The sequence below is a fragment of the Buteo buteo genome, chromosome 10 (genome assembly GCF_964188355.1).
Source record: "Buteo buteo chromosome 10, bButBut1.hap1.1, whole genome shotgun sequence".
NCBI classification, from domain to species: domain Eukaryota; kingdom Metazoa; phylum Chordata; class Aves; order Accipitriformes; family Accipitridae; genus Buteo; species Buteo buteo.
In genome coordinates this window covers 33,907,271-33,934,380 of record NC_134180.1, presented here as the reverse complement: position 1 = coordinate 33,934,380, position 27,110 = coordinate 33,907,271, and the positions used below count along the sequence as shown (strand labels likewise).

Sequence of the window (27,110 nt, the reverse complement as noted above, 5' to 3'; positions counted from 1 at the left end):
TGCTGGAACAGTTGTGGAAAACTCAGGAGGGATGTTTTTCTCTCAGAATCAGTGCCAGCTCTGCCGGACCCAGTGACCGTGTGCGTGTAACTCAGTATGTCATGCTCATCCCTTGGTCAATGCTCAGGCATGCAGTGACTCAGTGAATTATACAGACTAAGACAGAAGCATGCTCTGCCTCAGGATCAGTGGCTCACATGGTATTGCTACAGGACACTGTGATGAAACATCCGTGCTAGAATGAAGAAGGCCCAAACATGGCATGACACTATAGAGAAAGGGGGTGAGCGGGCTGGCTCTGATGCCACAGTCCTGGGCTAACAACAGGCAGTTCCCCCTGCCTCCCATCCCTGGGGTTCCCCCAAGGCAGATGGTAGCTGTGGTTTCTCCCCAACACTGCCATGTTTCTCTCTCCCAAGCATAGATTAAGGTGGCTAGGAATCCAGTTTGCATAAAGCACGCCTGAGGGGAACATGACAGAGGGACAGAGATTGTGAAGGCAGTGACGGCATATCTGCCATTCACCTGTTACCTCAGCACCAGGCACAGTGAGCAAACCTATCAGAAGACCAGCTTCAACCACAGACAAGAAAGCTCCTCACAGAACAGGCAGCGAGCCCGCGGTGCGGTGGCCAGAGGTGCCTGTGGCGGTGAACAGGCTCCACAGGGCCAAGTGACCAGGCAGGCACATAGACAAAAGATCAGACAAACGTACCACAACCAGGGCAGATCCCCCTCCTACGCCCACTGAGGGAGAAGGGTGCTCAGCACACAGAACCCCTCAGCGGCCCCCCTTTTACGAAACCCGCCGTCGCCAGACACGCTCGCCTCAGCGGGGGGATCCCGCCGGCCCGCCAACTGCCCGCACGCCACACACACGCACTCACACCTCCCCCCGCGCCGCCCCGCGCATGCGCCACGGGCGAGCCGAGCGGGGCGCCGCGGGCGCCGGTGCGCATGCGCCAGCGCTGCCCCTCGGCGCGGCGGGGGACGAGGGAGGGGAGGAGGTACCGCCACCTCAGGGAGCGCTATGGCGTGCGCCGCGGCGGCGAAGGGCGCCGGGAGCTCCTTCTCCGACCGGCACGCCCGCCTCCTCCTGGCCCAGATCAACCGGCTGCGGGTCGGGCAGAGCTTCTGCGACGTACGGCTGGAGGTGGGCCCGGAGGCGTTCGCCGTGCACCGCCTGGTGCTGGCGGCCAGCAGCCCCTACTTCGCGGCGCTCTTCGCGGGTGGCATGAGGGAGTCCGGCCGGGATGTGGTGCGGATCGCGGGCGTCGAGGCGGGCACCTTCCACACGCTCCTCGACTTCATCTACACAGGTAACGGCTGAGGCGGGGGGCGGCGGGGACGGCTGCCCGACGGCCGGGCCGGGGTGGCGGTTGCCCGAGGGCCGCGGCCTCGAGCGGAGCCCCGCTGTCGTGTGCCTGCCCGCAGGGGTGGTGAGCATCGGGGAGCACAACGTTCAGGAGCTGATCGTCGCCGCCGACATGCTGCAGCTCACCGAAGTGGTGGAGCTCTGCTGCGAGTTCCTGAAGGGGCAGATCGACCCGCTGAACTGCATCGGCCTTTTCCAGTTCTCCGAGCAGATCGCCTGTCACGACTTGATGGAGTTCACTGAGAGCTACATCCACGCGCACTTCCTGGAGGTGCAGAGCGGGGAGGAGTTCCTGGCGCTGACAAAAGAGCAGCTGATTAAGATCTTGCGAAGCGAGGACCTCAGCATCGAGGACGAGTACCAGGTTTTCATAGCAGCAATGCAATGGATTCTGAAGGATGTGGGGAAAAGAAAGAAATACGTCGTAGAAGTGCTGGAGCCTGTGCGATTCCCTCTGCTACCAGCACAAAGGCTATTAAAATACATAGAAAGTAAGTGAAAGAAGGAAAGAAAGAATATCAGATGCTTGTATTTGAGCAAACCATGTGTTGTGCAGAGTTACGGGATTTTGATGGATTTTTTTAGATGAAGAGCATGATGAGTGAAAAGATTTACTCTATACCAAACAGTTCTATTTTTTAACAAATAAGCGCAGCTTACTTTAAAAACATGCTCTTGAAAAAGTCTTATAAAAGTAGGCAGTCTTGATTTGTCTGCTATTTCAGGAGAAGCTAGTAACTTTTTTACAACTGAGTTACTTATTGTCTGTAACTTTTCACTGTGCCTTTTTTATTCTGCTTATTTCCTCAAGGTATTCGAGATTTCAGCCTTCGGGTGGCCCTCCAAACTCTGTTGAAAGAATATTGTGAAGTCTGTAAATCTCCCAAAGAGAACAAGGTCAGCAGTTTTCTGCAAGCTTCTAAAGGTCGTCCCCGGAGGAAAGCCAGGAAGTACCTTTATGCAGTAGGTTAGAACGTGGCTGTTTGAACCTTGTAAAACAAATGATGAAGTAGCATCTCATATTACGGTACTGAAGGAAATACTGGATTTTATTTTTTAACCAAAAGATATAAAAACAGAAAAATGTTTCATTTGGCTGAGTTACCACATTAGCTGCTTTCTGCTTCGAATTGCACAGAGGGGCAGCATTCACATTTCTTGTCATTATGACATGGCAATCAAAGCCTAGATTTGCCTTTTAGAAATTATTTGCCTTGGGTGGAAAGCTGCAAATCAGCAGAGGATTTGCCCATGGTTCACTGCTGGAATGGTGTATACAAATTCACTACACTCCTTGTTCTTCTGAAGGCTGAAGTTTTCTCTGTCCACGATATTTTGGTTCATGTGATGGGATACTTGAAATTGCAAGTTTTCAGCAAAGCTGCAGCTTTCTATTGGAAGGGAGTGCTCTTGTTTCACCCTGTGGGAAGTAACACTGACTTAAGATAGCAAAGGCTATTAGTTGGTCTGTGTTTTACTAAGAACACGAATGGTAATATTTGTAGTGTTGTGGTGAATTGGTCAGCTCAGGCACAAGTTATGTGACCTTCAAGGTAACCATTCTTCCTTGTGTGCTGGAGAAAGAATGCTACTTAGAAAAGTCCAGTTCCTACTAAAAGTGGCTAATGGCTGTTCCTGTAATTTTTTTGATGATTTGGATGCAGGAGTATGGGGATGAGCAGAAAGCTCTTACCCAGCTGTGATCTTTCCACTTACTTTCTAGGTGGGTACACCCGACTGCAAGGAGGACGCTGGAGTGACAGCAGAGCCCTCAGCTGCGTGGAGCGATTTGACACCTTCAGCCACTACTGGACCACAGTGTCCTCTCTCCACCAGGCTCGGAGTGGGCTGGGTGTGGCTGTGGTGGGAGGAATGGTCTATGCCATTGGAGGTAACTGCTGAAACGTGCTTTCTTTGTTACATGGATACTTATGAATGGAGATTCTGTAAATTTTTCTTCCTGCAAGTGTTTCTGAGGAAACCAACAGTAGACAGTACAACTTTTAGATATAATAACAGTTGAATTAGGGTTCCTTGGTTCTCTACCATCACTGTTCTGTGAATGCCTGTCTAGGCTCCTATATTAGTCATTTTTTACTAAGTTGCTCTTCCTTCATGGTATAGCAACTCACAGATAAGCATGTGGACATGTGCAGATACACTAAGAGATGTTGGATATTCTGTGGACTTTGTGTACCACCACTAATAGCATTTATTTTCTCACTTGTAGTCTAGCAGAAGCCCATAACATAAAAAGCAGTAATACGGGACAGACCACTTGTGATCTGCCTACCTGGAAAGGCTTGTTATGTGTGTTTTTTACAAGGATGTGATGAGTAGCTCTACCAGCCCATCGTTAAAAAATGCATATGTATACTGTTTTTGTCACCGCAGAACACATTCTTTGGTCTTGAAAACCCCGTCCGTTGTGCTGCAGAGTAAAAAGTGTGTAGCACTGGTTGTTCACCCCTCTGGTGTTTTCAGTAATGTTTCAGGGAACTGTTGATGAAAGCTGTTCCTAGTGATGATTCAGTTCTAGGTATAAATGAAGCTTTTGCTACTTTGGCCATTTGGCTAGCTGAAAGAAAGATCTTGTATACAAATGTTGTCTGTCCTGGAAGGAGTTGAAGAATGCTTCTGTATCTGCAGTGCAAAACATTGCGTTTCCCCTGCCTCTGTTCTTGCTCTTATTATGCAGGTGAGAAGGACTCGATGATTTTTGACTGTACTGAATGTTATGATCCTGTTACTAAGCAGTGGACCACTGTGGCTTCCATGAACCATCCCCGTTGTGGACTGGGAGTGTGCACATGCTATGGTGCTATCTATGCTTTGGGTAAGTTTTGGGTTTTTTCCTAGGTGAATTTAATTTTAAAGGTGTTAATTCATGGAACTTGTAAATTTGTTTGATCTTAAATATTACATCTTGGTGTTGCAAATTTGCAAACTTCAGTTTTGAAAAACAGCTGTGTACATGAGCATTGGTATACCAAATCTTTGTGGATTAGTTATTGTTCAGTTATAATTTATTTCCATTGTAGATTGCGTGCTGGTGTCAGAATTTGTCCTGGAACAGTGCACCGTAGGGCAGCTTCATGCCATTAATTTGTTTGCTGTTATTTGCAGGAGGCTGGGTTGGAGCAGAGATTGGCAACACAATTGAAAGATTTGATCCTGAAGAAAATAGTTGGGATGTGGTGGGAAGCATGGCTGTGCCCCGTTACTGCTTTGGGTGTTGTGAAATGCAAGGTGAATATTGTTAAGTTTGTATCCATAAACAGTTCCAAGAGCCATTGGATTGTGAAGCTTTATGTTTCAGTCATGAATTTTTAGCTTTGTCTTGTACTGTGCTGTCAGTTGCACAAGCTCGTGCCTCACTTATTTGTCCTTCTAGTACCATATCTTTAATTCTACAGAACTCAAAGACTATAAAATTCTCTCTGTCTTCTGCCTTTTATCTCATGAAAACAGTTTTTACATGACTGCCATTGTGGTTATCCAGCTAGTCTTTAACAGCTTGTTGTCCTTCCTGATACTGGTTTTATTTACCTCCCATATTTGGGTTTGTGTGTGTCTTTGTGACAATCTGAAGAGTTGCCACAGGTTATTTTAAGACAGACATGTCTAAAGACTTGATCTATGAATGTGCTTATTAAGGATTTGATCCAGGCTTTGTCAGCAGTTGCAGCCTTCTGAATTTTCTCCCCTGCACTTGCTTATTTAGTGCTTTCAACAGAGTTTCTAGTGCTTGAACCGCAAGTTACTAATTTGAAAGCTTTATGTATGCTACTACTAGACAAATGGAGGACTTTTATCTGGCATTCTTAAACCATCTTAATGTCAGGCTGAAACTTGTATCATGACAAACATTTTCTCTCTTTCAAACCTTTCTATTATGAAACCTAATGGAGGAAAAACTATGTTTCTACAGGTTTGATTTATGTTGTTGGTGGTATCAGCAATGAAGGAGTAGAGCTGTGTTCTGTTGAAGTCTATGACCCAATATCTAAACGTTGGTCTGAGCTCGCTCCAATGGGCACCCGAAGAGCGTATCTTGGTGTAGCTGCTCTCAATGATTGTATCTATGCTGTGGGAGGCTGGAATGAATCTCAGGATGCACTTGCTACTGTAGAAAGATACTCCTTTGAAGAGGTATGGTACAGTCCCTTTCTTTCATAAATGTAGACTGTGTCAACTTTGTGTAAGATGCTATAGAGGTAGCTTGCTTCCTTTCTTTAAAAAGTTGGAAATTCCATTTTCTTTTCACTACTGGCTGGTAAACCAAGTGAAACAAAGTTTCAGTGACCTCAGGGTTCCTCTGTCCTGACCAGTCTCTAGAATCTTGCTATCTGATTTAGTGGAGTGTTTATGAAGATTGTATGCATGCTTTTGGGAAACTGAAAGCTAACCAATACTGATGATGCATAGATCTACTGTAGATTGGTTAGGGTTAAGATGGGGGGATAGATTCCCCCTCTGCAGTAGAATGGTCAATAATCTGACGAGAGAAAAAAAATCCCTGAAAAAGTAAGAGTTGCCCTTTGTTGCAAAAGTTGAGGATCTTTCTTCTGCATCAAAATGTAGTAGTGTTTCATGGCTAGAAAAATCACTTTGAACACTTAAGCTTTTGAATAAAATAAGAAATTATTCCTGACTATTATTGCTTATGTTTCTGTGATGCTCTTTGGAACAGTAGCTACTGTTAAAAGCAGAGCATAATCCAGTGTGCCATTCTGTTTTGCTTTTGGAACTGAATCTAGTTTTCCTTATTTCCCACCTAAAACTGCATACCATTCTCTATTTTGGAGACAGACTGCATCTTGCAGTGACTGAAGCAAGGGAGAGCTGTAGTGTACAGACACTATGTGATCTGTTCTTCAGTGACTAGCATGATTTCAACCACTTGTGAAAGTGCTGTCATTACAGTCTTGATAATCCTCTTGATACCATACACATACCATATTGGAGCCTGTGAGGGGTTTACGTAGTGGTTTTTGTATATGTTTCAGTCTTTAAGCTTTAAAACTTACTTTTATCAGAATCTGGGCTTATGCTAAAACAACTTGTTGACTCTTTCACCTTCTCATTAGGAAAAGTGGGTTGAAGTTGCATCAATGAAGATACCAAGAGCTGGTGTCTGTGTTGTGGCTGTGAATGGATTTCTTTATGCCTCGGGAGGCCGAGCTCCGAGTCATGATTTTGCTGCTCCAGTAACCTCTGACTCTGTTGAAGTTTATAACCCTCATATGGACAGTTGGACTGAAATTGCCAACATGATCACCAGCCGCTGCGAAGGAGGTGTGGCTGTGCTGTAAAACCCAAAGAAGAAAACTCATTCAAGGAATGAGTAAATCTGTCTCCTCAGATTTCCGGTTTCATTGGCCAGAAACCTCTTCTAACACAGGAGCTTCAGTAGAGACAGTGGAGAATTAGATCAGAGGGCTTTTCCTGAGCAAAAGGGAATATTAAAACTCTTGCCCTTCAAATTGGCTTATCCAACATCTGTCTTGGGAAGTATTCTGTTAAGAGTAGGAATGACCCTTATGACGGCATTAAGCTCACTGAAATAAATGGCAAGTTTGCCCTGTAAAAATCTGTAGAAATCATTCCAGCACATTAGAGACATTAATCAGGTTGTTAACTCTCTAAGGTGCACCAAAGCTAGCATCTTTAGCTGGCCTTACAATCTGGAAGGAGGTTACTATAGACAGCTAGGAGTTACCTGTAGATAAGAGCAGATAGGTTACTTGGTTAGCATTAGTTGTCCTTTTCTGGTGGAAAACAAGGAAGAGAAGATAACAGATGGGGAAGACTTGGTACCTCTACTTATGACCTTGATGCATTTGAGCCTCTTTGCTGCTGCTGGGTGTGATGGGCATTAAATATGAATTGGATATTTACTTTCTGGTCACTCCACTAACCTGGATAGTGAGTGGCTGAGAATTTCCTGTTCTGGAAGGTTGTTCTCACAGTTCTAATAATGTCATTCCACTTCAGCACAGGCTTTTCTTCTCAGTGATATCAGTGATGGCAGTAGAGCTTCTTTTTGTGTAAGCTCTGATGAATTTTAAATGGAAATGCTATTCATTAGATTAGCTGTTCTGTTTAGGACTGCTCTTAGTATGAAAAAAAATACAGGGAAAGCCTTTTTCCCCCTTTTTTTTTAACTTTTCCTTATTTAAATGTGTTTTACCCTGTGACACATGCTGAGACTTGGCATTAGAATACATGCTATTCTACAAGGTACACACGTTCATCCTTGCTACGTCTCGTATCCTGCCTCTTCCAAATTTGAGTGGACAGAGTGTTTTGTGATAGAATTTGCTGCATTCAGCATTAAAGTGAGGTTATTAGCGTGTTTTGTCTTAAGGAGTTTGTATTTAGCTTGGATACACTTAGTAGAACAATACTACTAGGAGTTTGGGGTTATTTCTAGATTCATTAAATTAACGTACTTGAAGTTGCTTTTTGCACAGTATGATTGCATTTTCTGCACAGCTGTGGATGATTTGGATGGAGTCTGAAATAAAGCCACTTGAACTTTGATAGACAGTGTTATTCTAGAACACAAACCCAGAACTGGAATGTCACAAAACAGGAAGCCTGCACTGTGTAGACAAAGGAGCATTCATGCTGTCTAGGTCAATATCCCCTGTGTAAAATTAACAAATTAATACATGAATAAAATTGTCCAAGGTGAGTGTTGCAGGTACCTTAAGAATCTTGGTCTTACATTCTAACATAGTGTTGGGAGATTGTCAGGCTAAAACATGCTAGATGATGGAGCATTTGTTTCTCTGATTGTCCTATGATCTTGTGTGTGCTTTTACTTCAAAAGGATTTCTTACGTGTGTGAACTAATGTTTATTCTGTCTTTTTTTTTTCCTCCCCCCAAGTTTAAGCTTGTTTTAAACAGTTTTTCATAATAAAATGCATTTTCAGAACTGACTGTGGAATGCTCTTGAATAAGGTGCTTTCCTATCACAATGAGTTGTATTACTGCCACTTTCATATAATAGGTCGGGGGTTTTTTGTTGTTTTTTTTAACTGGAAATTCAATTTCCCAGAAGGACACTAGGAGAAGATTGGTTATAAATGTTGACTATTTGAAAGGTGCAAGTAACACATTTCTCTGGTAAAATAGTCATGCATTTCTCTTCTCAGTGTAAAATCACTCAGACTTCTTGGAAGTCTGGCTGCCTTGCCAGCTCTGTGCAGCCCTCTCAGGGATCAAATTATAGGTATTTCTTAGGCTTTCTTCTTTACATTGCAGGATCCCTTGTGAACCATTTGAGAAACATTACATTAGCTCTATTTTATTAGTTTGGGAACTACACATTCACTTCTGATCCCTACACATAAACTTTCTGGTTTAGTGGAGCTTGAGGGAGTCTGCTGTTATATGAAGTTACCTTCTCCAGTTTTTGTAGCTGATTCTATCATGTTTGAATGAAACTCTGAAGTCAGTTGATTATGGTCTCTGATACTCAGCACCTCTTTGGCTTGACTCGGGGAAAGGCAGTACTCTTCTCTGGACCCACCTTAAAAAACACCACGTCTAAGTAAGAAAGAATAAAAGAACTGGTTTCATTCACAAACTCAATTTTACTTCCTTTATATTCAGAGAGCACTGAAATATATTGCTGTTTCAGAGGCATGATGCTGTTAATGTGTAAAAGTTAACAGGTTACAAAAGTTACAGGCCCATGTACATAGCTGCTGTTTCAGCAATACCATGTAAGATGACTCCAGGATAGACAGGCTTCTTAAATGTCTGTTCTTTGCAGAATGAACAGATAACAAATTTTAAGTGACAGCGTGTGCTTTGTTCTGTATAGAACAACAGTGAAGAATAGTGCTTTAAGAGAACTACCAGGATTATCTAAATTGGTCCCAGGACTGTGTGTGGATGTCACTTTTCAGCTTTCTTCTTGCATCTTATACTGTACTTAAAGAATACTTAAGGTAAAAAGCCTACAGTAAATATGCCCACATACAATTTCATAGGTTTCTTGAGGTAGCTGAGGCTAGAAAAGAAAAACCATGTGACTTAGGTTGTATATTCTTCCCCTAAATTATATGTTAGGAAGACTTAAGTACAAAGAGCATAGGCTTCTGCAGTATTTTCAATGACTGGCCTATCATGAATGGTTTGCAGGCTACAAATCCATTTGGACCTGCTCCAGGTGCTCAAATAAAATGAATTTTGAGAAGGAAGAAAAGACAAACTACTTTCAATCTCATTATCTGATCCCTTAGTCCCAGCAAGTGAGTCCTTGTGTCATATCATCAGTTAATAGTACTTTAATTTAGGAGTATGACAGATCTTTATGGCTATGTTGCATGCAGCTTCCTTGGCTAGGCAGCCCTAAGTCCAAACAAAACCTAGGAACAGATGGCCCAGGTATCCTTTTTCATTTAAGTAAGCCTGAGTAGGAAGTTAACTTTCTGTCTCTTGTGGGGCCTTGTCAAAGATGCAAAGCTTCCCCTTCTAGCTTTCCCCACTCCATCACAGCAGCTGGCTGACGTATTTTAGGTGAGTGCTGACCTTGGCTTGCCACAGCAAACAAACCTTGCCTATCCTTTCTTACCCAACTAGCACTTCATCACATAGCATTTCAGGACCTCAGCTGAAGTAAGACAGAGATGAGTTTTGTTCCACAACATAGGAATTGAACACATATGTACTTTTGCATAATTCTCTGCTGCTTCTTTCAACGCTAAACTAGAAGAACTGCTTTCACCTTGTTACTGTTCGTGACTGCACAGTTGTTCTCCCGACCACAGAACATTATCACACGTTACAGTTAAACCAGATACTTTAATAATTCAGCATAGAGCAGTTCATACGCATCTCATTAGAATCTCCATTTTAAATTCATATGACAGTAACACCTCCTTCAAGAGTGATGCTTTGTTCTACAGATAAGGACAGACTCATGCCTGCCTTGGAAGTCACTGCTATTTACAATCCTTCCCTCCTAAACTAGCGAAGTTGTTCGCTTTGAGAATAAGCTTCTTGATCCCTGCCATCCTACAACTTCTAAGCATAAATAAGTCTTTACTTCCCCTGAAACTCAATACAAATACCTTATTGGCAGATAAATAGCTTTTTCCTATTGATTTATTGTTTTGTGTTCTGCCATTTATTTCTTCTGTTACTTAGCTGCTCCTCTGAAATAGTCTTCAATGCTGCAGTAGCTAACAGTGATAATACCATCACCACTGTTCCCACTACCCTCAGTACTTTAAACCACCCAGGATAAGTAGGAAGAAGGGAAAGGTCATAATGTAGTGCTATGCCCAAGGCCATTACTAGCATTATTGCACCACGTGTGGTATCTTTAAAAAGTAAGGCTTGCCAGGCAAGTAGAGGAGGAACTGTACTGTTAGCCAGGTTCAGCCAGTCTGGCTTGGCTGGGCTGTTTTCCGGGAGAGCAAACCCCCACCTCTTCCCTCCTAGGAAAGAGACTGTTACGGCACCATATGTAATCTGAGCAAACGCCAGCTCTGGGTAGTAGGTCCCTTGGATGGCCATTAACAGCGGAACAGAAACAAATGGAATTAGCCCTGCAAGGCTCAAGTAGAGGGCTGGCTTGGGAGAATCCTTCAGTGATTTCATACTTCGTTGCAAGACGCCCAGTTCTTTGGTCTCAGATTCTTTGGGGGTTTTCTTCTTGAAGAAGGGGGAAGAGGTATGAAAAGCCTGGAGCTTAGTCGCATATACTGATGCTGGGTTGAGGCTTGGAGATCTTGAGAGAGGACACACATTTCTCTGCAGCTGGAGGCTGAGAGAAGACCAAGTTGTCTTATTCTTTCCATATAGTAGTAGTCTGGGTACGGTTAACTTCTGGAGCTGCAAGTATAAAACTTGTTCTGAACACCTTACAATGTAGGTTTACAGATCTACAGTTACCTAAATACCTATGAAATATTGTACCAAGTAGTTTTCCAAGTCCGGTCACATCACAGCTGCCCCTCCTCTCGGTTTGCAGGTGTTTTTAACTTAACTCATTAACCTGATACAGCTTTCACAAGCTAGCTGATGAAGAGCAACTAGGCTCTTCATAGTGAGTAAGCAAACCTTACTCACTACAAAAGGCTTGTATATCCACCTATCCTTCCACCCAAAAGTGCACTCTTTAGGCATTTTTAAGATAGAGAAGTCCTTTTCAGAGCAGAATATAAAATGATTACAGAAGTAGGACAAGGTCACCCCAGAAACCAGCTACTATCCCCTCACTACTCTACCAAAAAGAGAGAAAAGACCTTTAAACAATAAAATTTGATTTTACAAAAGAAATATCTTAGCTTTGGCTAAAAGCTGCTGTAGAACCTAGGAATTTTCTCAGAAAAGCTGAGGGATAAACCTGTGGCTGCTCCAACTTGGAAGTCACCTTTTCTTTTTTTTTTCCTCAATGCTTCACTCACATCTTTTGCTACTTTAAAGAAAAACAGACAGCAAAAAAGGCTTCAGAAACTTACTTTGAAAGGTGTGTGGAAGCAGCATCGTTGTATGTGAGGAAACATCTTTGTTTTATCAAGGCCCTAAAACATAAAAATTCAGGAGAAGGTCTGAAACTGATGAATTGCTGAGTTTGTCTTATGTCCAAAGCTAAGTCACAGTCTAGACTTGTTTATCAGATGTGGGACCCCTACAGGTGTATACTTAAAGGTAAATATTACATGTACTCGATCCTTATTTACCCACCACAGAATATTTTGTTTCAGGTAGCTCTATGAACTGAAGTTCTAAAGTTGCAATGACTGTTACAGGAGCAATTCCTAAGTTAAAGAACTGAGTATCAGGTGATGGCTTCCCTGATCGTCCTTTTCTTGGGGCTTCCCTTCCCATCTCCTTTTCGTGGGATAAATGGCTGCACGCAGCTGATAAACGAGCAGTTCCTCACGTGCGGCAATAACAACCTTTAACCATAAAGGAGCGGAAACCTCACCGCACCCCAAGCTGCCGGTAAGCAACCTGCCGGGGGGACAAAACTAATCGGCAAAGGCAAGCTGCTGGCCGGTGGACTTGACTCCCCGGTTCACGGTCCTGCTGCTCCGGGGAAGGGGGGCGGCTCCGACCGCCCAAAGCCCCGGCCCGGAGGGAAAGGGGAGAGGAGAAGCCGTACGTCCGGAGGGGATTGCGGGTGCCACGGGGCCGAGGCGGCCACCCCGAAAGGCACAGAGGGGCCGCGCTGCCGAGCGGGGAACACGCGGGGCGCTGCAGCCGGCTATGGGAGGGCTGTGCCCGCCGCTAGGCCCCGACCGCGGCGGTACCCACCGGCTCCTGCCGCTCCGGCCCGCGGCCTCCCCAGCTGGCGCAGCCCCGAGCCTCCTCGCTGAGGCGGCTTCCGGTGCCCCGGGAAGCGCTCCGGCGGGGCCCGGCGCTCAGCGGTGCCGTTCCGGGCGGGAACAGACGCGGCCCGTCTTTTGTTCCGCCGGGCCCGGGAAGCGCCCGGGTGTCGCGTGGCGCCCACCGGAGCCGGGGGTCCCGGTGTGCTCGAGACGGGGGACGGCAGAGCCGAAGAGGCGCGCTCCTTCCCCTCCCGCCGCTGTAGCCTCGCTCGCTCCCAGCCCGAGGGCTACGGTCGGGCTGCCAGAGGGGCGACAAGGGCCTCCGCTATCCGCGGCGGGGGGGGGGGGGGGGGGGCGTGCCGCTCCTTCTTTCCAGGTTCCGGGGTCTCCGCAGCGGGCAAGCCTCGCTCACCCGGAGAGGAGCGGCGAGCTGGGGGCGGACTACAAATCCCAGCGTGCCCCGCGGCGCCGCGCCCGGCCGATCGGCGGCGGCGGGAGGGCGCACGGCCTTCTGGGACGCGTAGTCTCCGGTAGCTCCCGACGGGCGACGAGGGCGATGCGTGCTACCGCTCTGATTGGTGGGGCGGGGGGCGCGCGCGCGCGCGCGCGCCCCTCGCCCAGGTCCGGGGCGGGGGTGGTGGGGGATCGCTCCGCGTGGCCGCCGGGGGAGCCGGGCGGGGGGGCGTGTCCCTTCCGCCTCCTCGGCCCCGCCCCGCGCTCTCGCAGGCCCCGCCCCCTCCGGCCCCCGGCCGGGCAGGGCCGGGCAGCCATTTTGGGCAGAGCTTTGTTATGGTTCTGGGGCCGCAGGAGGCAGCGAGAGGGGCCTGGTCGGTGAGTGCGGCTCCCACACCCCTCCTCCCGGCGCCCCGCCGCGCTTCCCCACGCGGCCCTGTCGTCCGCCGCCCCGGGACCCGGCCCGCCGCACTCTACCCCCCCCCCGCCGGCGCTGCGGCCTCGGGGCGGCCCGGGATCGGCCTCCCGCCAGGCCGGGACCCCGCTGGCGGCGGCGGCGGCGGCGGGGGGGGCGGTGCGGGCGCCGGGGGTGTGCGGGGGGGGGGGCTCCCTCCGCCCTCGGCCCCGCCGAGCGCCCACCCCCCTCCCCCAGCCGCGGCGGGCCCGCGAGGAGCCCGCTCCCGAGGGCGGCAGCGAGGGGCTCCCTGCGGGGCCGGGCCGGGCCGTGCCGTGCCGGGGGAGGGCGGTTGGGGCCGAGGCTCCTCGTTTATTGTTTCCTGCTTAGCCGGAAAGTTCCCAGCGCTTGGCGCTGCCGCGGCCGTCCTGGCTCTCGCCCGGAGTTTAGCCTTGTCCTGTCATCAAGCTGGCCGGGCGGGGGCGGTGGCTGGGGGGGAGGACAGGCCGGAACGCCGCGTTCCGCCGGGGCGGCGGGGTGAAGTCCCCGGGGAGGCCGGGCCGGGTGCGGGGTTTCCTGCGCGGCGGCGGGGCGGGCGGAGCGCCCGCGGCAGGGGCGACTCCGCTGCCGTCTGTTTTGATTGCGAGCTGGAAACGAAACTGGGTGAGCCGTGCTGGCTCGGGCCGTTTCCCTTCGCCGCTGCGGGATTTACGGCCGCTCTTTCCGGCAGCCCCCGGCGGGAGGGGGCGGTCGGCGCCGAGCAGTGACACGTGTGCTGCGGGCAGCCGAGCCCGAGAGTCCCCAGCTCGCTGCCAGCCCTTCTCGGCCGACCTGAGCGGGGCCGGGGCAAACGGGGGCTGGGAAACTCGTCAGGTGCCGCTCGTTATCTGTTCACAGGAAAAACAGCGTCTGGCGTGAGCGTGAGGTGGCTTTTTCCGTCGTGAAAGTTATTTCCCTGTGTCCGGTGTGCTCTGTGCCTTCTTGGCCTAAGCTCTTACGTGGTTTAACTTAAACGGCTGAGGCTGGGCTTGATCAGAAGAGCCGTGTTCGCACCTAGCATTTCGAAGATGCGTTTAAGACCTTGAATTCAATTAAGTTTAGTAATGAGCTGTTTTGGAACGATTTTAGAGCGATTAGTGGGTGTCTGCACAAGTTACGAGTTTTTAAAACGGCTTTGGGGGAACAGTCGCTATTTAAATCCTTGTACGTAATGGTAGAATCGTTTAAGAGCGCTGCTTAAAAGCCTTTTTATATTAACGTGACCAGGTAAGTCAGCCTTCCTTTCCCCGCCCCCGAGGTCTGAGTGACATAAGCGTTAGTAATGTTGATAATACTCTGAAACATTGCGAGTGACTGAGCAAAGTATGGAGACAGCAAAGGGGGGGTATGGAGATGAGAAAACAGCTGAGATAATTGAAGAGCCAACAAAGCTGAGTTTACTGGAGAGGTGACATTGCTTCTATGAAAATGTTAGGTGGTTATGAAAAAAGCTAATGCAAATGTTACTTCATGAATGAATATGGCTGGTATTTCAGTGAAAGGTTTCCCCATGCTCATCCATTTGGAGACTGCTGTTTCAGACTTCCAGTCCCTGACTCAGGAAGGAAACAGGTGTAGAGCAGTGGTAGGAAGAAATAAAATCACCAGGTTTAAGAAGAGCAGTTTTTCCTCTCACATTCTCTGATCATTTCTGGAGAAAAGTACCTGAAGAAGAACTTGCTGAAGTTTTGTATTTAGAATAGAAAAGCTTCAGGTGATACTTCCCTCTTTTTTTTCCTCCCCCCCCCCTTTTTTTTTTTTTTTTTTTACAGCTATTTGTAGGGAGGTGCCGCCTCTGCATTTTATATTCATCTGGTTTGTGGTCTTAATCCTATATGACACAGAAGTTTCCATTGCAGATATCATACTAGGACTTAAAGTGAAAATGTGCAGGGAACAGATGGCATTTTAAAAAAAAAAAACTAAGTCCTGTTTTTTCTGCGGATGCCTCAGAAATAAGAGAAGCAGAATGCAGATGTGCTATATAACAAATCAAGTGGAAGTGCACACTTTCTGAATTGTTAGGAAAATACTCAGAATATTTTGCAGGGCATGGTCACTGTGTCTCACAGATGTGACTACTTTGTAGGTGGTGCTACTGCCTCTTGAAATTCCTGTTTTAAATTAGAAAATTAAGTCACTATAGAAAAATAATCTTCACTATAATTTTAATGAAATTTAAAAAATATTTTAAGAACTGTAGGATACTTTCTTTTTAATGCATCAAAATACTGTGGCTGGATCTGTGAATTTCTTCCGGAGTGTGGGGTGTCAGATAATGTAGTTCTTGTCTTTAGTAAGTGAATAAAAACTATTGGCTCAAGAGTTAAAGTTGCTTTTTTAATTTAATTTCAGTGTTACAAGATGTTTGAAGTTAGTTGTGTAGCTGCTGGATTGATTTAGTTGCGAAGTGTACTTCAGGGCATGCTTTATTCATTTGTCTGTATGAACAGATTGGAAAAGGGCTGACTATATTCAGTAGAGCTAAAACATAAAGCACCTCTCTTCAGTAAAGCGCTGGCTGCTCTTTCATGGATACAGCTTTTTCTTATGGCTTTGTAAAAACAGGACCATGGGATGACTGTTGTTATAACTTACACAGGGAAAGGTCATAATTAATGAATTTTGCAGTTGGCAAGGTAGCGTGTATACCAGGAAGTTTGTTTGGGATTTTTAAGTTTCATGTTAATTTATTTGTAGAGGCAGGAGTGGTTTAGATTTTGTTCTGCTAATACAGCAATGTAAGTAGATGTTTTACTGTCACTTACGTAGTGACCAGGATACCAACTAAATCGTATGTGGCTTTTGTTTCAGTAAGAGTAATTGAAGTGTATGTTCTCTTTACTTGTCAGATTTGATGAAAAGCAGTGAAGTTGGCAGAAACATGGTCCTGCTTAGAATACTTCATGAATGCCAGGATGTTGTTTAACTTGTGTTCTGTACGTTAATATGTTCCTGTGAAAATGTGCCAAACTTTAATGAGTTACTGTATGGTCAGAATATAAATTTACATTTTTGGGAGTGGATTTAGGTAGAGATTGATAGTGGCTAAGAATCCACTGCCCCATACATGCACACACAAACACTGTGCTGACCTAAAAATTCTAGGTTGGTCAAGGCCATTAGCCTGACAGTAAGTGGGAAGGGAAGCATATTGGTTAAATTAATCATACATATTAACCATCAGGCTCTATCATTCCAAACTGGAATTTCTTGATTAAAGTATGCTTAACTATTTCAGTTCCTGCCTTCTCTAGCTGGCCTTCAAAAGTGTCAGAAGAATTTTAACACTTAGGCTTCTTAGAACTTTCTGTAATTAAACAGCAAAAAGACTTTGCAAACCGTTGGTGCATGCAGTTCCATAAAGTGGCTAATCTGAAATAGTTGCACTTCCAAGGTCTGGCTTAACAAAAATCCTTTGAACCAGTGCATCCAAACATAACTGAGGTTTTCTGCAATAAATGATTCTCAGAAACAAATATTTTGCAGTGTATGGCCTTGTGCCTCATGGACTGTTTGTACACTAGAGGGTTCACCAGGAGCTACTGAAGTTCTAGGATTTACAGTCATTCTAGCAAAAATGCCACTGTCTTTTTTCTTTCTTTTTTTTTTTTTTTCCTCCTTGATTCTTGTGATCACTTCCGGTTCAGTGTTTTCACAGTCTTATCCTCCTCCCTGGAGGGAGCATCATAGCTTCATGACGTGATGTTTGTGGGTCTCAATAAGCAAAGGGGGGTGCGTGTGTATATAATGTTGTTTAAATGCATGTGCCTGGCTTTAGGAATCCTGTTTTTCCACTACAGGAAGAAATTAATTTAGATTAATTTCCCTTGGAGCAGTTTTATTTTCAGCATCTGTTTTAGGTTCAGGTAGATAGTAAGTGTTGGAGTGGATAGTGGTATGGGCCAAGAATGACTGGCAGTGGCGATAAAGGTTTAGTGTGAATTGGGACTGCTTTCCTGGGTATCTGTGTGACCCTCACAGCGTAGTTGCAACATATGGAGCATGTGGCAGTGATCATCACTGTCTTGGAATTTTGTCATCTTCAGTTTGTGATGAACAATTAACTTGTAAATAAAGGGCTAAGTCTGCTGTGAAGGTATATGGTATTATTCTGGGCACAGAAATTACTGGTAGTCACAAAGTTGTTGGTGACTATGTGTGGTAAAGATTACAACGGGTCTCCAGCCTTTCAGCAGAAAGGAGTGTTTTGCCATTGTATTCCAATGCATCATTCTTCATCAAGGGATTAATCAGGATTCACATGGGGTGGTCTGAAAAGACCTTTGATGCTAATCTTAAAAAACTCAGCAAGGGAACCCTGTCACCCTGAAAATGTTGATTGTGTTATGATCTTGACTGTTAGTTTGGGAAAACTGTCTTTCCTCTACTTTGAATTCTAGTTAAAGTAGAGAAACAGGTTAATGATGACTTTAATGCCTTCAGGTTGGCTGGGCCTTATGAAATGTATTCTACAGTACTCAGGGAACTGAGAGCCTGTGGGGCTGGGAAAAGTTCCAGAATGCTGAAGTGTTGAGGAGCTCTTCCTCTCACAACATCTAAAAGATGGCAGGACTTGGTTGGGTATGTTCAAGGGAAGAGTGTTCACATCTTGGAGTCTGTCCTGGGTCACGTACTGTTTGGTGTTTTCACTTCTCTACATTGAAATAATATTCCTACTGAACACACAGGTGATGTGATCTTGACAAATACAAGAAATGGTCTGAAATCAATAGCATTGATTTCAGCCATTTTGGTGTAGATGGGTTCAAATTACTGTGTTTAGGAATATTACCTTATGTAGACAAGTAACAGCTGGCTAGGCAGCACTTCTGTGGGAGAGTATCTAGGGCTTGTAGTGGTTCCTAAATTATCATGAGTCAGCAGCATCACTGTCATGAAAATTCACTTGTCATACTGGAACATATAAAAGAGCACTGAAAATAAGGTAATGAAGCGGGTTTTCCATTCTGCTGAGGAGTGGTAGGTCTTCAACTAAAAGTTATTGTGTTCGGTTTGTGATACTATCATACTTTGGGAAAGTTATGGCTGGCTAACAAGATCTGTAAAGAAGATAGCAAGGTCTGTAAAAGAGAGAACCCCTGAGTGAGGATTGGGAAAAAAAATTGGATTGTTTAGCTCTGGAATGGTTTTATACAACTTGTGTTTCATCAGACATCAGCAGGTGATCTATAAAGCGAGCTTAAAAGTTACCTGCAGGTAAAACTGGGAGCCAGCTCTGACATCCTGTCACTGCCTGCAAGCTGTCATGCTTGGTGGGTGGGTCACATCAGTTTTTTCATCATCAGTGCTTTGAACTTAAAAGCTTGTAGCTTCAACAGTAAAAATTGGAGTGGCTGGGGGTGTGTGTTTTTTTAAAAGCATGGCTATATTTGATCCCAGAATGTGTTATTACATCCTTTTTCTGCTGCCAAACAGTGCTGGTGTACAGGGTGGTCTGTGGGACTTCTGCCACCTTCCCCACCCCCCCAGAAAACCAACCAACCAACCAAAAAAAAAAAACCAAAGACACCCCTGCCACCTGCTAAGGTTGCCTTTCAGTGAGGGAACACTGAAGTACTGATCTGGAGAAAAGGTGTCTTAAAAGGTATCTGCAAAGAGAGGTTAGTCAGCTTACCATATCCATCATGAATAAAACAAGTAGTTAGGGGTTGAAATTGCAAGCAGAATATATTTACGTTAGGCATTAGGTGTGGGGACAGGCTTTCAAGCCATAAGAATAAGCAAAACAGATTGTAGAGATACGCTGGAGAGTGCTGGTATGCTAATCTCTTTTGATTTACAGCTCCCAAAAAAATATTCCAGTGGAGGTATGAATAGCTGCATAATGAATTCTAGTCTGCTGATTATATTATATTTTTCTGATACTTTTTGAGACACCTTGGGATTAATTTTTGGACCCATGCAGCTCTGCAGCCTGAAGATCACTGTACAAATTGGTGGAGCGGGGCGTTGCTTAGTTTATTTTCAGAGACATCTGATGGGAGAGGATAGAGCTAAAGCCTTTTAAATCTCAGAAGTGGACAAACTATGCAACTTCTGAAGATATATCCTGCCCCTCCCCAGTTGTTTTGCTAGTATTCCCTAGTTTATTGTGGGACACTAGGATAGAAGAATGACATTGTTTAACTCGGCCTGCACAGTGTACCTGCAGAATAACAGCACGGTAATTCTCTGCCAGATCTAAAGATGAAGCTCAAACTAGCTGGACAACAACTTGTCCATAACTCCTTGCTTTATTTTATCTCTGAGTTTCACAGACTAGATCGTAGAGAGCTCCAGCAAAACACTGTGAGCACCAAAGAGGATATATCTGCCAGCTGCAGCAGATCATGAGATCACAGGATTAGGGATCACTTGTTCCTCTCTTTTTACTTTTTTTTTTTCTGAAGCCAAGACCAAACGAATGGAATATTTATTATTTGTGCAATTTATTTTGTATGTATAGGACTTGTTTTAAACTGAATTATCTTCAGTGACTTTTCTGCACTGATGTTTGATAATACTTTCTTAATTGGAGAAAGTGCTGAAAATTTTAAGGTAGTGGAATGAAAAACATAGCAGACAATATAAACTTTACAAACTGTAATGCAGGTGTTGTACATATGCTGAAAAGTGCTGAGTGAACATGTCTTTGTCATGTCCTAGTCACAGACAAATAAATGTGGAGTTTCTTCATATTTTCCTGCTCTTGAGGTAAAATGGTTTGGAAATAATCCAGGTGGAGGGAGAGGCAGAGAGGATAGCATTAGTCCCCCAGTCTTGGCTTGTTGTCTTGGGTGGGAAGTACCTATAACTGGAATGTACTGCCCTTCCCAGTTTGTAGCACTGGTCTTGTAGGGCTGGGATAATGGTATTAAGGGAAAGAATTACTGTAATATCGTTTAGGAGAGTGGTCTCCTATTTCTAAATGTCCTTCCCTTTTTATTTTGTTGACTCTCAATTCTTTTTCCTCATTGCAAGTGACATGCCTTCTACTGTCTTATCCTTCATCTGGAATGCAGATCTGTACTTCCCTGCACTTGATTTATAGTCTCTCTTGCTTTGACACAAATATTTGATAAATAGTCTGGTTGCATTTGATGCTCTTTTCCAAAGGAAATGTGTTTTTCTCAGCTCCAGACAGAATAAATTTAAATGTAAATGTGCTATAGTAGTGATCGTAACCCTGGTAAAATACTGGGTTATCAAATACCCTTAGTGGGAAACACCCATCCCTTTTTTTTCTTTTTTTTTTTTTTTTTAAGGTACTGGAGAACTACTTCACTACTTCTTAGGCTCTGTCTACATCTCTAGAAGACAGGTAGGCAGGAGGTATTTAGTATGCAGCAGGGATAAAGCCAGTAATTACATATTTGCAATTCTTTCCTTATGATGGGCATCATTATCCTGGGGTATGCTACTGAGCAGTAGAAGTGACTTTGTTCATTAAGGCTTTGGGCAGACCATACAGATAGGCTCTTCATTGCTATTTCACTCACTCTGTCATGAGGTTTGGGGGAGGATAGTGTTACCTTTAAAGGCAGCCATGACAAGGTGTTGTGCTTTGTAAGGTTCAGGGCAGAACAGAGCCTTATCTTGACTTCAGATACTTTCAAAAGGTCTGTAAATCAAAGTGCACTATAAAATAGATGTTTGATTTTTGGTTCCCTTCAAGAGCTAAAAAGACCTTTGGATTTGATTAAAATTAGCAGAATGTCTTCTCAAGATTTAAAATATCTTATTTAATAAAATGCTAAAGTTGGTTGAAAGTTCAGAATGTTGTTCACATTTAAAGCCTAATACTATTTAAAATATGTTTTTTTGTTTTGTATCAGTAGTGTCAATAGATAACACTTGTTTAACAGAGTTGTATACAATCCCTGGAACCTTACTCCCTGCAGTAGGGCAGAGCAGTGATCAGGTTTTAATACTTCAGGTAAATACTGCAGTTCTCTTAACATAAGCAGTACTAAAGACTGTTAAAGGGACATTGGAGGGAAGTGGAATCTTAAGTGGCACAGGAGAGAGGCATAAGGGTTGACAGTATTGCCAGTGGCTGTAGAGTATAAAACATCCAGGAATAATTCTTGGTAGGCATAATACCTAGAAAGTTTGTGCTGTCCCCATTCTGTGCTTATAAGGAGTTGAGCCTTTTAGATTTTACATGTTTAAAATGGTCCTATCTTGGTACTCAAAGTAAAACTCATCAAAACCCGCTGGAACAGTTCAGTTGCAATGTATCAGGCTTGCTGGCTGAGGTTCAGAGCCTTATCACCTTACACAGGCTTCTGTACAGGTTCCCCAGATGCCACCTTTTCCAAAATGTGCTTTGGGGTTTTGTGTTAAATACAGCTTGCTTCCAGAGACAAGCTTGCTGGCTTTGGGTTCTGTGGTCTCCTCAATGCACCTGATACTGTTGACCCAGTAGTGATGTGGTGTTAGCCTTACTGGCAGAAACTTGCATCAGCTGGGGCTGGAAGGGCAGGCATCAGTCAATCAATAGCATTGCTAAAGGTGATATTTTTGTTGATGGTGTTTTCTTATTTGATGAAGAATCTTTCCTACATCCCAGTCATAGAAGTCACTTTTCTCTGTGATTTGGTTATGTTACTCTTGTATGCCCTTCTATCTTTGATCACTGTTAAGAAAGAAAAAAATCATCTCTTTACCCACTGCATTCTAGATCTCAGTATGTATTCACAAGACTAGGCTGTTAAGGCTTTCCAGGGTATGTGGTTGTGTGGGTGCATATATTTGTTCCAGAAATTTTGAAGGAGGTAAGATTTGGTTAGTGTAACCTTAGAGAAGTGGAAAGTAAGTAGGTAAATGGACAGGTTGTTTGTGAACCAGTACTCTACGAGATGCCAGTGGGAGGAATGTCAATAGAGAAAAGGGTTTTAGGGTATAGATGTGTCCATATGGACCTTTCTTAAACTATTTTCTGTTCATTTAAGTTAGTCATCTGGTTTGCAAAGATGGTCAGACACATAACAGTTAATATGATTTTCCCCCACCCCAGCCTGTTACTCTGGAAAAAACTTTTGTATGGACAAGCTTCTGGCATGTTTTCATCTTGGAATATATAGATTTGCAGTGTTGTTTCTAAAACACAAAACAGTTTTGATGATTCTGCAATATAGATTCATTTGCCTTAAACTTGAAAAACAAGGTGTTATTCTTTCAGTAATAGCTGGTTTTCACAAGAACTTTGAATATCTGTATCTGAGAAGATTTTGGTTTGGTACATGATTAACATTTTAATCTATCATTTGGTCTTTTAATGGGCTCATGTTTCCATAATTCTAGAAAATCTGATATGAGTGATACTTTGCATTTTTAGATGCTAGATTTTTTTTCAGCAGCCAGATACTATTTAAACAATGTTTTCTGCAGTATTTTTAATTAATAGAACTGACCTTTGTATTTGAGTAACTGTTTGGGGGGGTCTAGCTGTGGGATATAATGGAAAGAAACAAGAAATGATGGCAGATCTGTATGATAGTTATTCTGGTCCATCATACCTCAGGTGTGTGAGCGCTACCAGTTGTACATGCCATTCTGGAACATCTACATTTGTCCTTTCAAAAGGTAGCCATATTTCAGTCATGTAGACAGACTGAAGGTGTGTCTAGACAATTGTAGTAATGGAAACTGAAAGCAAAATGAAAGTAAGTTTGTTTTGTAGATACTTTATGTGGGTGAACTGCAAATAAACGATCTCAACTTGAGAAGATGTAGCTGACCAGTTGTTATGACAACTATTGAACTAGCAGTGCTGCACTTGTTTCTTTTATAGTAAGGCCTAATAATGCATGCAAGTTTGAAGCAAGATTTATAATTACATTATTTTAAAAGGGCTGTGCACCCAAATATGATTATCTTACTCAATAAAATGTACCTAATAATAGTAAGACCAAGCCATGTTCTGCTTTTCTGGAAAACAAGATAATGAAATTTCATGTGTGGCTTTTTGATATCCTTAAGGAAATCAGTAGCATGCTTTTGATTCCTCCTAGGTTGGGCTCTAGGCTGTGACTCCCTATTTCTGTGAATGCATTGGATGAATCAAAAATTATTAGAAAGCGATCATATTTTTACTGAATGCATATGATACTAATTCTTCAACATAAACTAACATACACCTATTAAATGACATTTTACTCTAAAGAGTAGCTAAGTGGAAAGGTCTGTTGTGTATGTTTAGGCATATCTGCTTGATTAAATAACTTTAAAAGAGCTGCACAGAAAGAAAACTGATGAGGGAAGTAAATTCTGTTCTGCCTTATGCATCCATTAAATTGTTCACTAATTTTTCTGAATGCTTTTGCAACCCAGCTGACATCTGATCTGTAGGAATATTACTGAAACCCCAATTGGCTTGGCCAGTTAGAAAAACAAATCTTTACTCTTTTTAAGTAAACATGTTCTATTTAGAGTAATACATAGAAATGCAGTGAAGTGAACTGAAATTGTGGCAGGGATAGACAGATGTTGTCCTTGTGACCTTTTAGAGCTGCTATTAGCTGGATTGATAAATGTATAATGAAGGGTAAAAGTTTACTTTTATGCTGGTTTTCTGCTAGAGGCTCCACATCTTTGTGTTTTGCTGTTGCAGGAGAGGAGAAATGGAATTAGGGGCTGTAATTAATAGGATTCTAGGTAGACAGCAGGGTTGAAGGGACGTGAGGAGGTTTGCAGGGTACAATGAATCAGAAAAAGCATCCAGTAAAATGTGTCCATTTCAGAAATGTGCACTGCAGTATGTAATGTGAGCAAAGGTTAGAAGCCCTGGTTTCAGGTATTCCCAGAGAGGCTGTGTGAAAGAACGGCACGGCGTGGCAGGCAATCTTGTAACTCAGGGCAGGCTTTGCTTCCCATTGGGTTTTTACAGTTTTGTAGGCCAAGGCACGAGATGGAAGAGGAAGTAATAGCAAAAATGCACTGCTGATAACGCTAATCTATGTGCTTTCTTAGTACTTTTGAAACACCTTGATCCATTTCCAATGAGTAATTTCATAGCTCAATGGCTTTGATTATATTTAGCTTTTTTCTCTAGTCTTATGTTCTGATCAGTATAGGTCTTTACATATTGAATACCTCCTTGGTTCCTACTGTCAGGTACATCTGCAAAGCTTTGAGAATCAAAGCTTTAGAAACTTTCTCATTTAGAGATTGATCAAGTCTATGTTAGGAGTAGAGATGAAAGTTCACAGAAGGATTAAAACAACTGTGCAACTATGTTCAACGGTAACACAGCAGGAACACTATGAATGGTGTGTTGGAGAATGGGGATTTTGTCCTGGACTACGTATGCTTCTTTACTATAGTCTGTGCCTCTTCTTTAAATTGAATATGTTTGAATGTTCCTTCCATTTTCATGTCAATCTTTTGATATTTGTTTAGACAAATACACAATGAAATTTGGTAATGTAAAAGAGCATCTGACAATTCTAACTTGTTTATTTGAGTCAGTGATAAATATCACTTCTTCTACTTGCATGTTAAATGACATGGTGAAGGATATTTAAATAGGAAACTTAACCACTTACCAAGGGAAAAAAGTACTTTTGTCACAACAAAAGCTTATGAAAAGAGGTTGTTATGAAATAACAGTTAAAACATTTTTAATGCAACATGTAAAAATTATTTTTTAAAAAAAGGTTAATTAGAATTGTTAACAAGTGGAACGCAAGTGCTATTACAGAGTTTAATTTTTTGTGTACTTATATTACTTGTCAAAGACTTCATTTTGATCAGTGAAAGAATGTTTTGGGGTAGTTGACAACCTTTTTTCCTTCACCAAAGCTCATTAATACAGATTTTGTTTTTCTGAAAGGAGGTATGCTTTATAGAACATCTCCATAATATTATTATTATTATTATTTTCTCTTTCTGATTTGTATTTCCAGAAATAATTCAAGCTTGAACTCATTTAAAAGGGGAGAGAGAATTAATTAAATTTGCATTGACAAGCACTTTTGTTTGCTTTTTTTCCTGGAATTGGGAGTGGCTACTGGGAATGATCTTTGTCCTTGCTGTTTTCCATAGTAAAGCAGAGACCAGTTTGACTGAACTGTAAAGGCAATATGAGAAGAGTTGGGAACTTTGCCTTCAGGGAATGCATGAGTGTTTGTTCCACACACAAGTTCATGTGCATGACTAGAGAAAAACAGACCCCACCTGTACTTTGAGGATACCCTTCACTCTATTGATTATTAAGTGGTTGGCAAAGGTAATTTCAGTTCTACATATACTAATAGAAAAAAAAAAAAAAAAAACCAAAAAAAACCCCAATGTTAAATATTAGGAAGGAAGGTTAAAAAATGCACAATTTTGCCATTGTATAAATTGGTCATGCTCCTGAATCTTGAACACTTTATGCAGTTTTGGTGACATTATAGCTAAAAGATGTGGTAAAAAGTAAGGATTATTAGAGGTGTTCAGAAAGCTTCCACGAAGTCTGACTTATGTTGGAGGAGGGATGACTTGATGAGTACATATATCATGTATAAAATCATGAGTATCGTGAAAAACCGAATAGAATGTGGTTGGGCACTTTGGTAGCACAAGAAAACATCCAACTGACTTGAGGCTGACATTTTTATAGCCACAAATTGACTTTTGCACAAATCACAAGTAAACTGTGCCCCCTCTCATTTGGGAGGCAAAAATATATAAATGTGTCTTAAAAAATCAACAGATTTACATAGAAGCACTGACTGGTAATAAACTAATACAGACTCTGGCTTAAAAGTCTGAGAAAGTATCCTGGGAGCCCTGATGCTATTTGCTCTTGTTCCTGCACTTTTTTCTCTTAAGAATTTATTGTAGGTTGCTGTCAGAGAAGGTATTTGAGAGACTTTGGGTCTTGCCCATTATGATTTTCTGATGTTACTGTTGTCAGTAATATGGTAGGTTATGGAATTAGTCTTAGATAGGTTGAAGGTGTAATGTTGGACGGGATTCAGTGTGTGTGAGAGGAGGCTGTAAAACCTAGTGTGTGGGCTAATCGTGGAGACTGAAGGGTTTCAGTAGTAGTATAATTTACAACATTTCATCCAACAGCAAGTTTTTTGCTTTAGCAAAACGTATTGCATTTTAATGTCACATTCCTTGTCCTTTTTGTGATAGTTGCGCACAGGAAGGCGGTGACTGAAGAGCAGTATATATGCCTATTGAAATACAGAGACAGCTTTGTTGGCATATAGTGTATTGGCATGTGGCATTCAGTACCTTGCTGAGTACCAGGGAACGCAACTTTGGAAGGGCTCAAGATATGACTTTGAATTTACTATCTGAAGTGTGCCTTCTGTATGCTACCTGAAGAGAAGTGGGTGGAGATTAATTTAAGCATCTTGCTTTAATTTACTGCAACCTCAGTACAGAGCCTCCCAGTAACTGTGACACCTACAAGTGAGATTGTTTCAGAATAAAGGCTACAGAAGTATCAGAATACTTGACAGAAGGTTTGAGATGATGTGGAGGTCATTCCTTCAAAAAGTGTGAAGTTTTCTGATCAGCAGTGCCTAATTTATGCTAACTGTCCAA

General features: G+C 43.4%; 3 protein-coding genes across 3 annotated transcripts in view; 2 read left to right on the top strand and 1 right to left on the bottom strand.

Moving 5' to 3' along the window:
* The first annotated feature begins 1,004 nt into the window (after positions 1-1,004).
* IPP (intracisternal A particle-promoted polypeptide) lies at positions 1,005-8,323 on the top strand. Its single transcript, XM_075037000.1, has 8 exons — positions 1,005-1,319; positions 1,435-1,866; positions 2,187-2,342; positions 3,099-3,266; positions 4,074-4,211; positions 4,502-4,624; positions 5,307-5,527; positions 6,466-8,323. Exons 1-8 carry the CDS (start codon positions 1,031-1,033, stop codon positions 6,688-6,690), a joined length of 1,752 nt encoding a protein of 583 aa, XP_074893101.1. The 5' UTR covers positions 1,005-1,030; the 3' UTR covers positions 6,691-8,323.
* Positions 8,324-10,176: 1,853 nt separating this feature from the next.
* Positions 10,177-12,796, bottom strand: TMEM69 (transmembrane protein 69). Its single transcript, XM_075037001.1, has 3 exons — positions 12,660-12,796; positions 11,861-11,923; positions 10,177-11,231 (listed from the first exon to the last, which is right to left on the bottom strand). Exons 2-3 carry the CDS (start codon positions 11,903-11,905, stop codon positions 10,500-10,502), a joined length of 777 nt encoding a protein of 258 aa, XP_074893102.1. The 5' UTR covers positions 11,906-11,923; positions 12,660-12,796; the 3' UTR covers positions 10,177-10,499.
* A 568-nt stretch (positions 12,797-13,364) lies between these two features.
* The window catches only part of GPBP1L1 (GC-rich promoter binding protein 1 like 1), a 35,512-nt gene continuing 21,766 nt past the window's right edge, over positions 13,365-27,110 (top strand). Inside the window, exon 1 of the mRNA XM_075036999.1 lies at positions 13,365-13,504. The gene's annotated coding sequence lies outside the window, so the exon portion shown is untranslated. The remainder of the gene's footprint in view (positions 13,505-27,110) is intronic.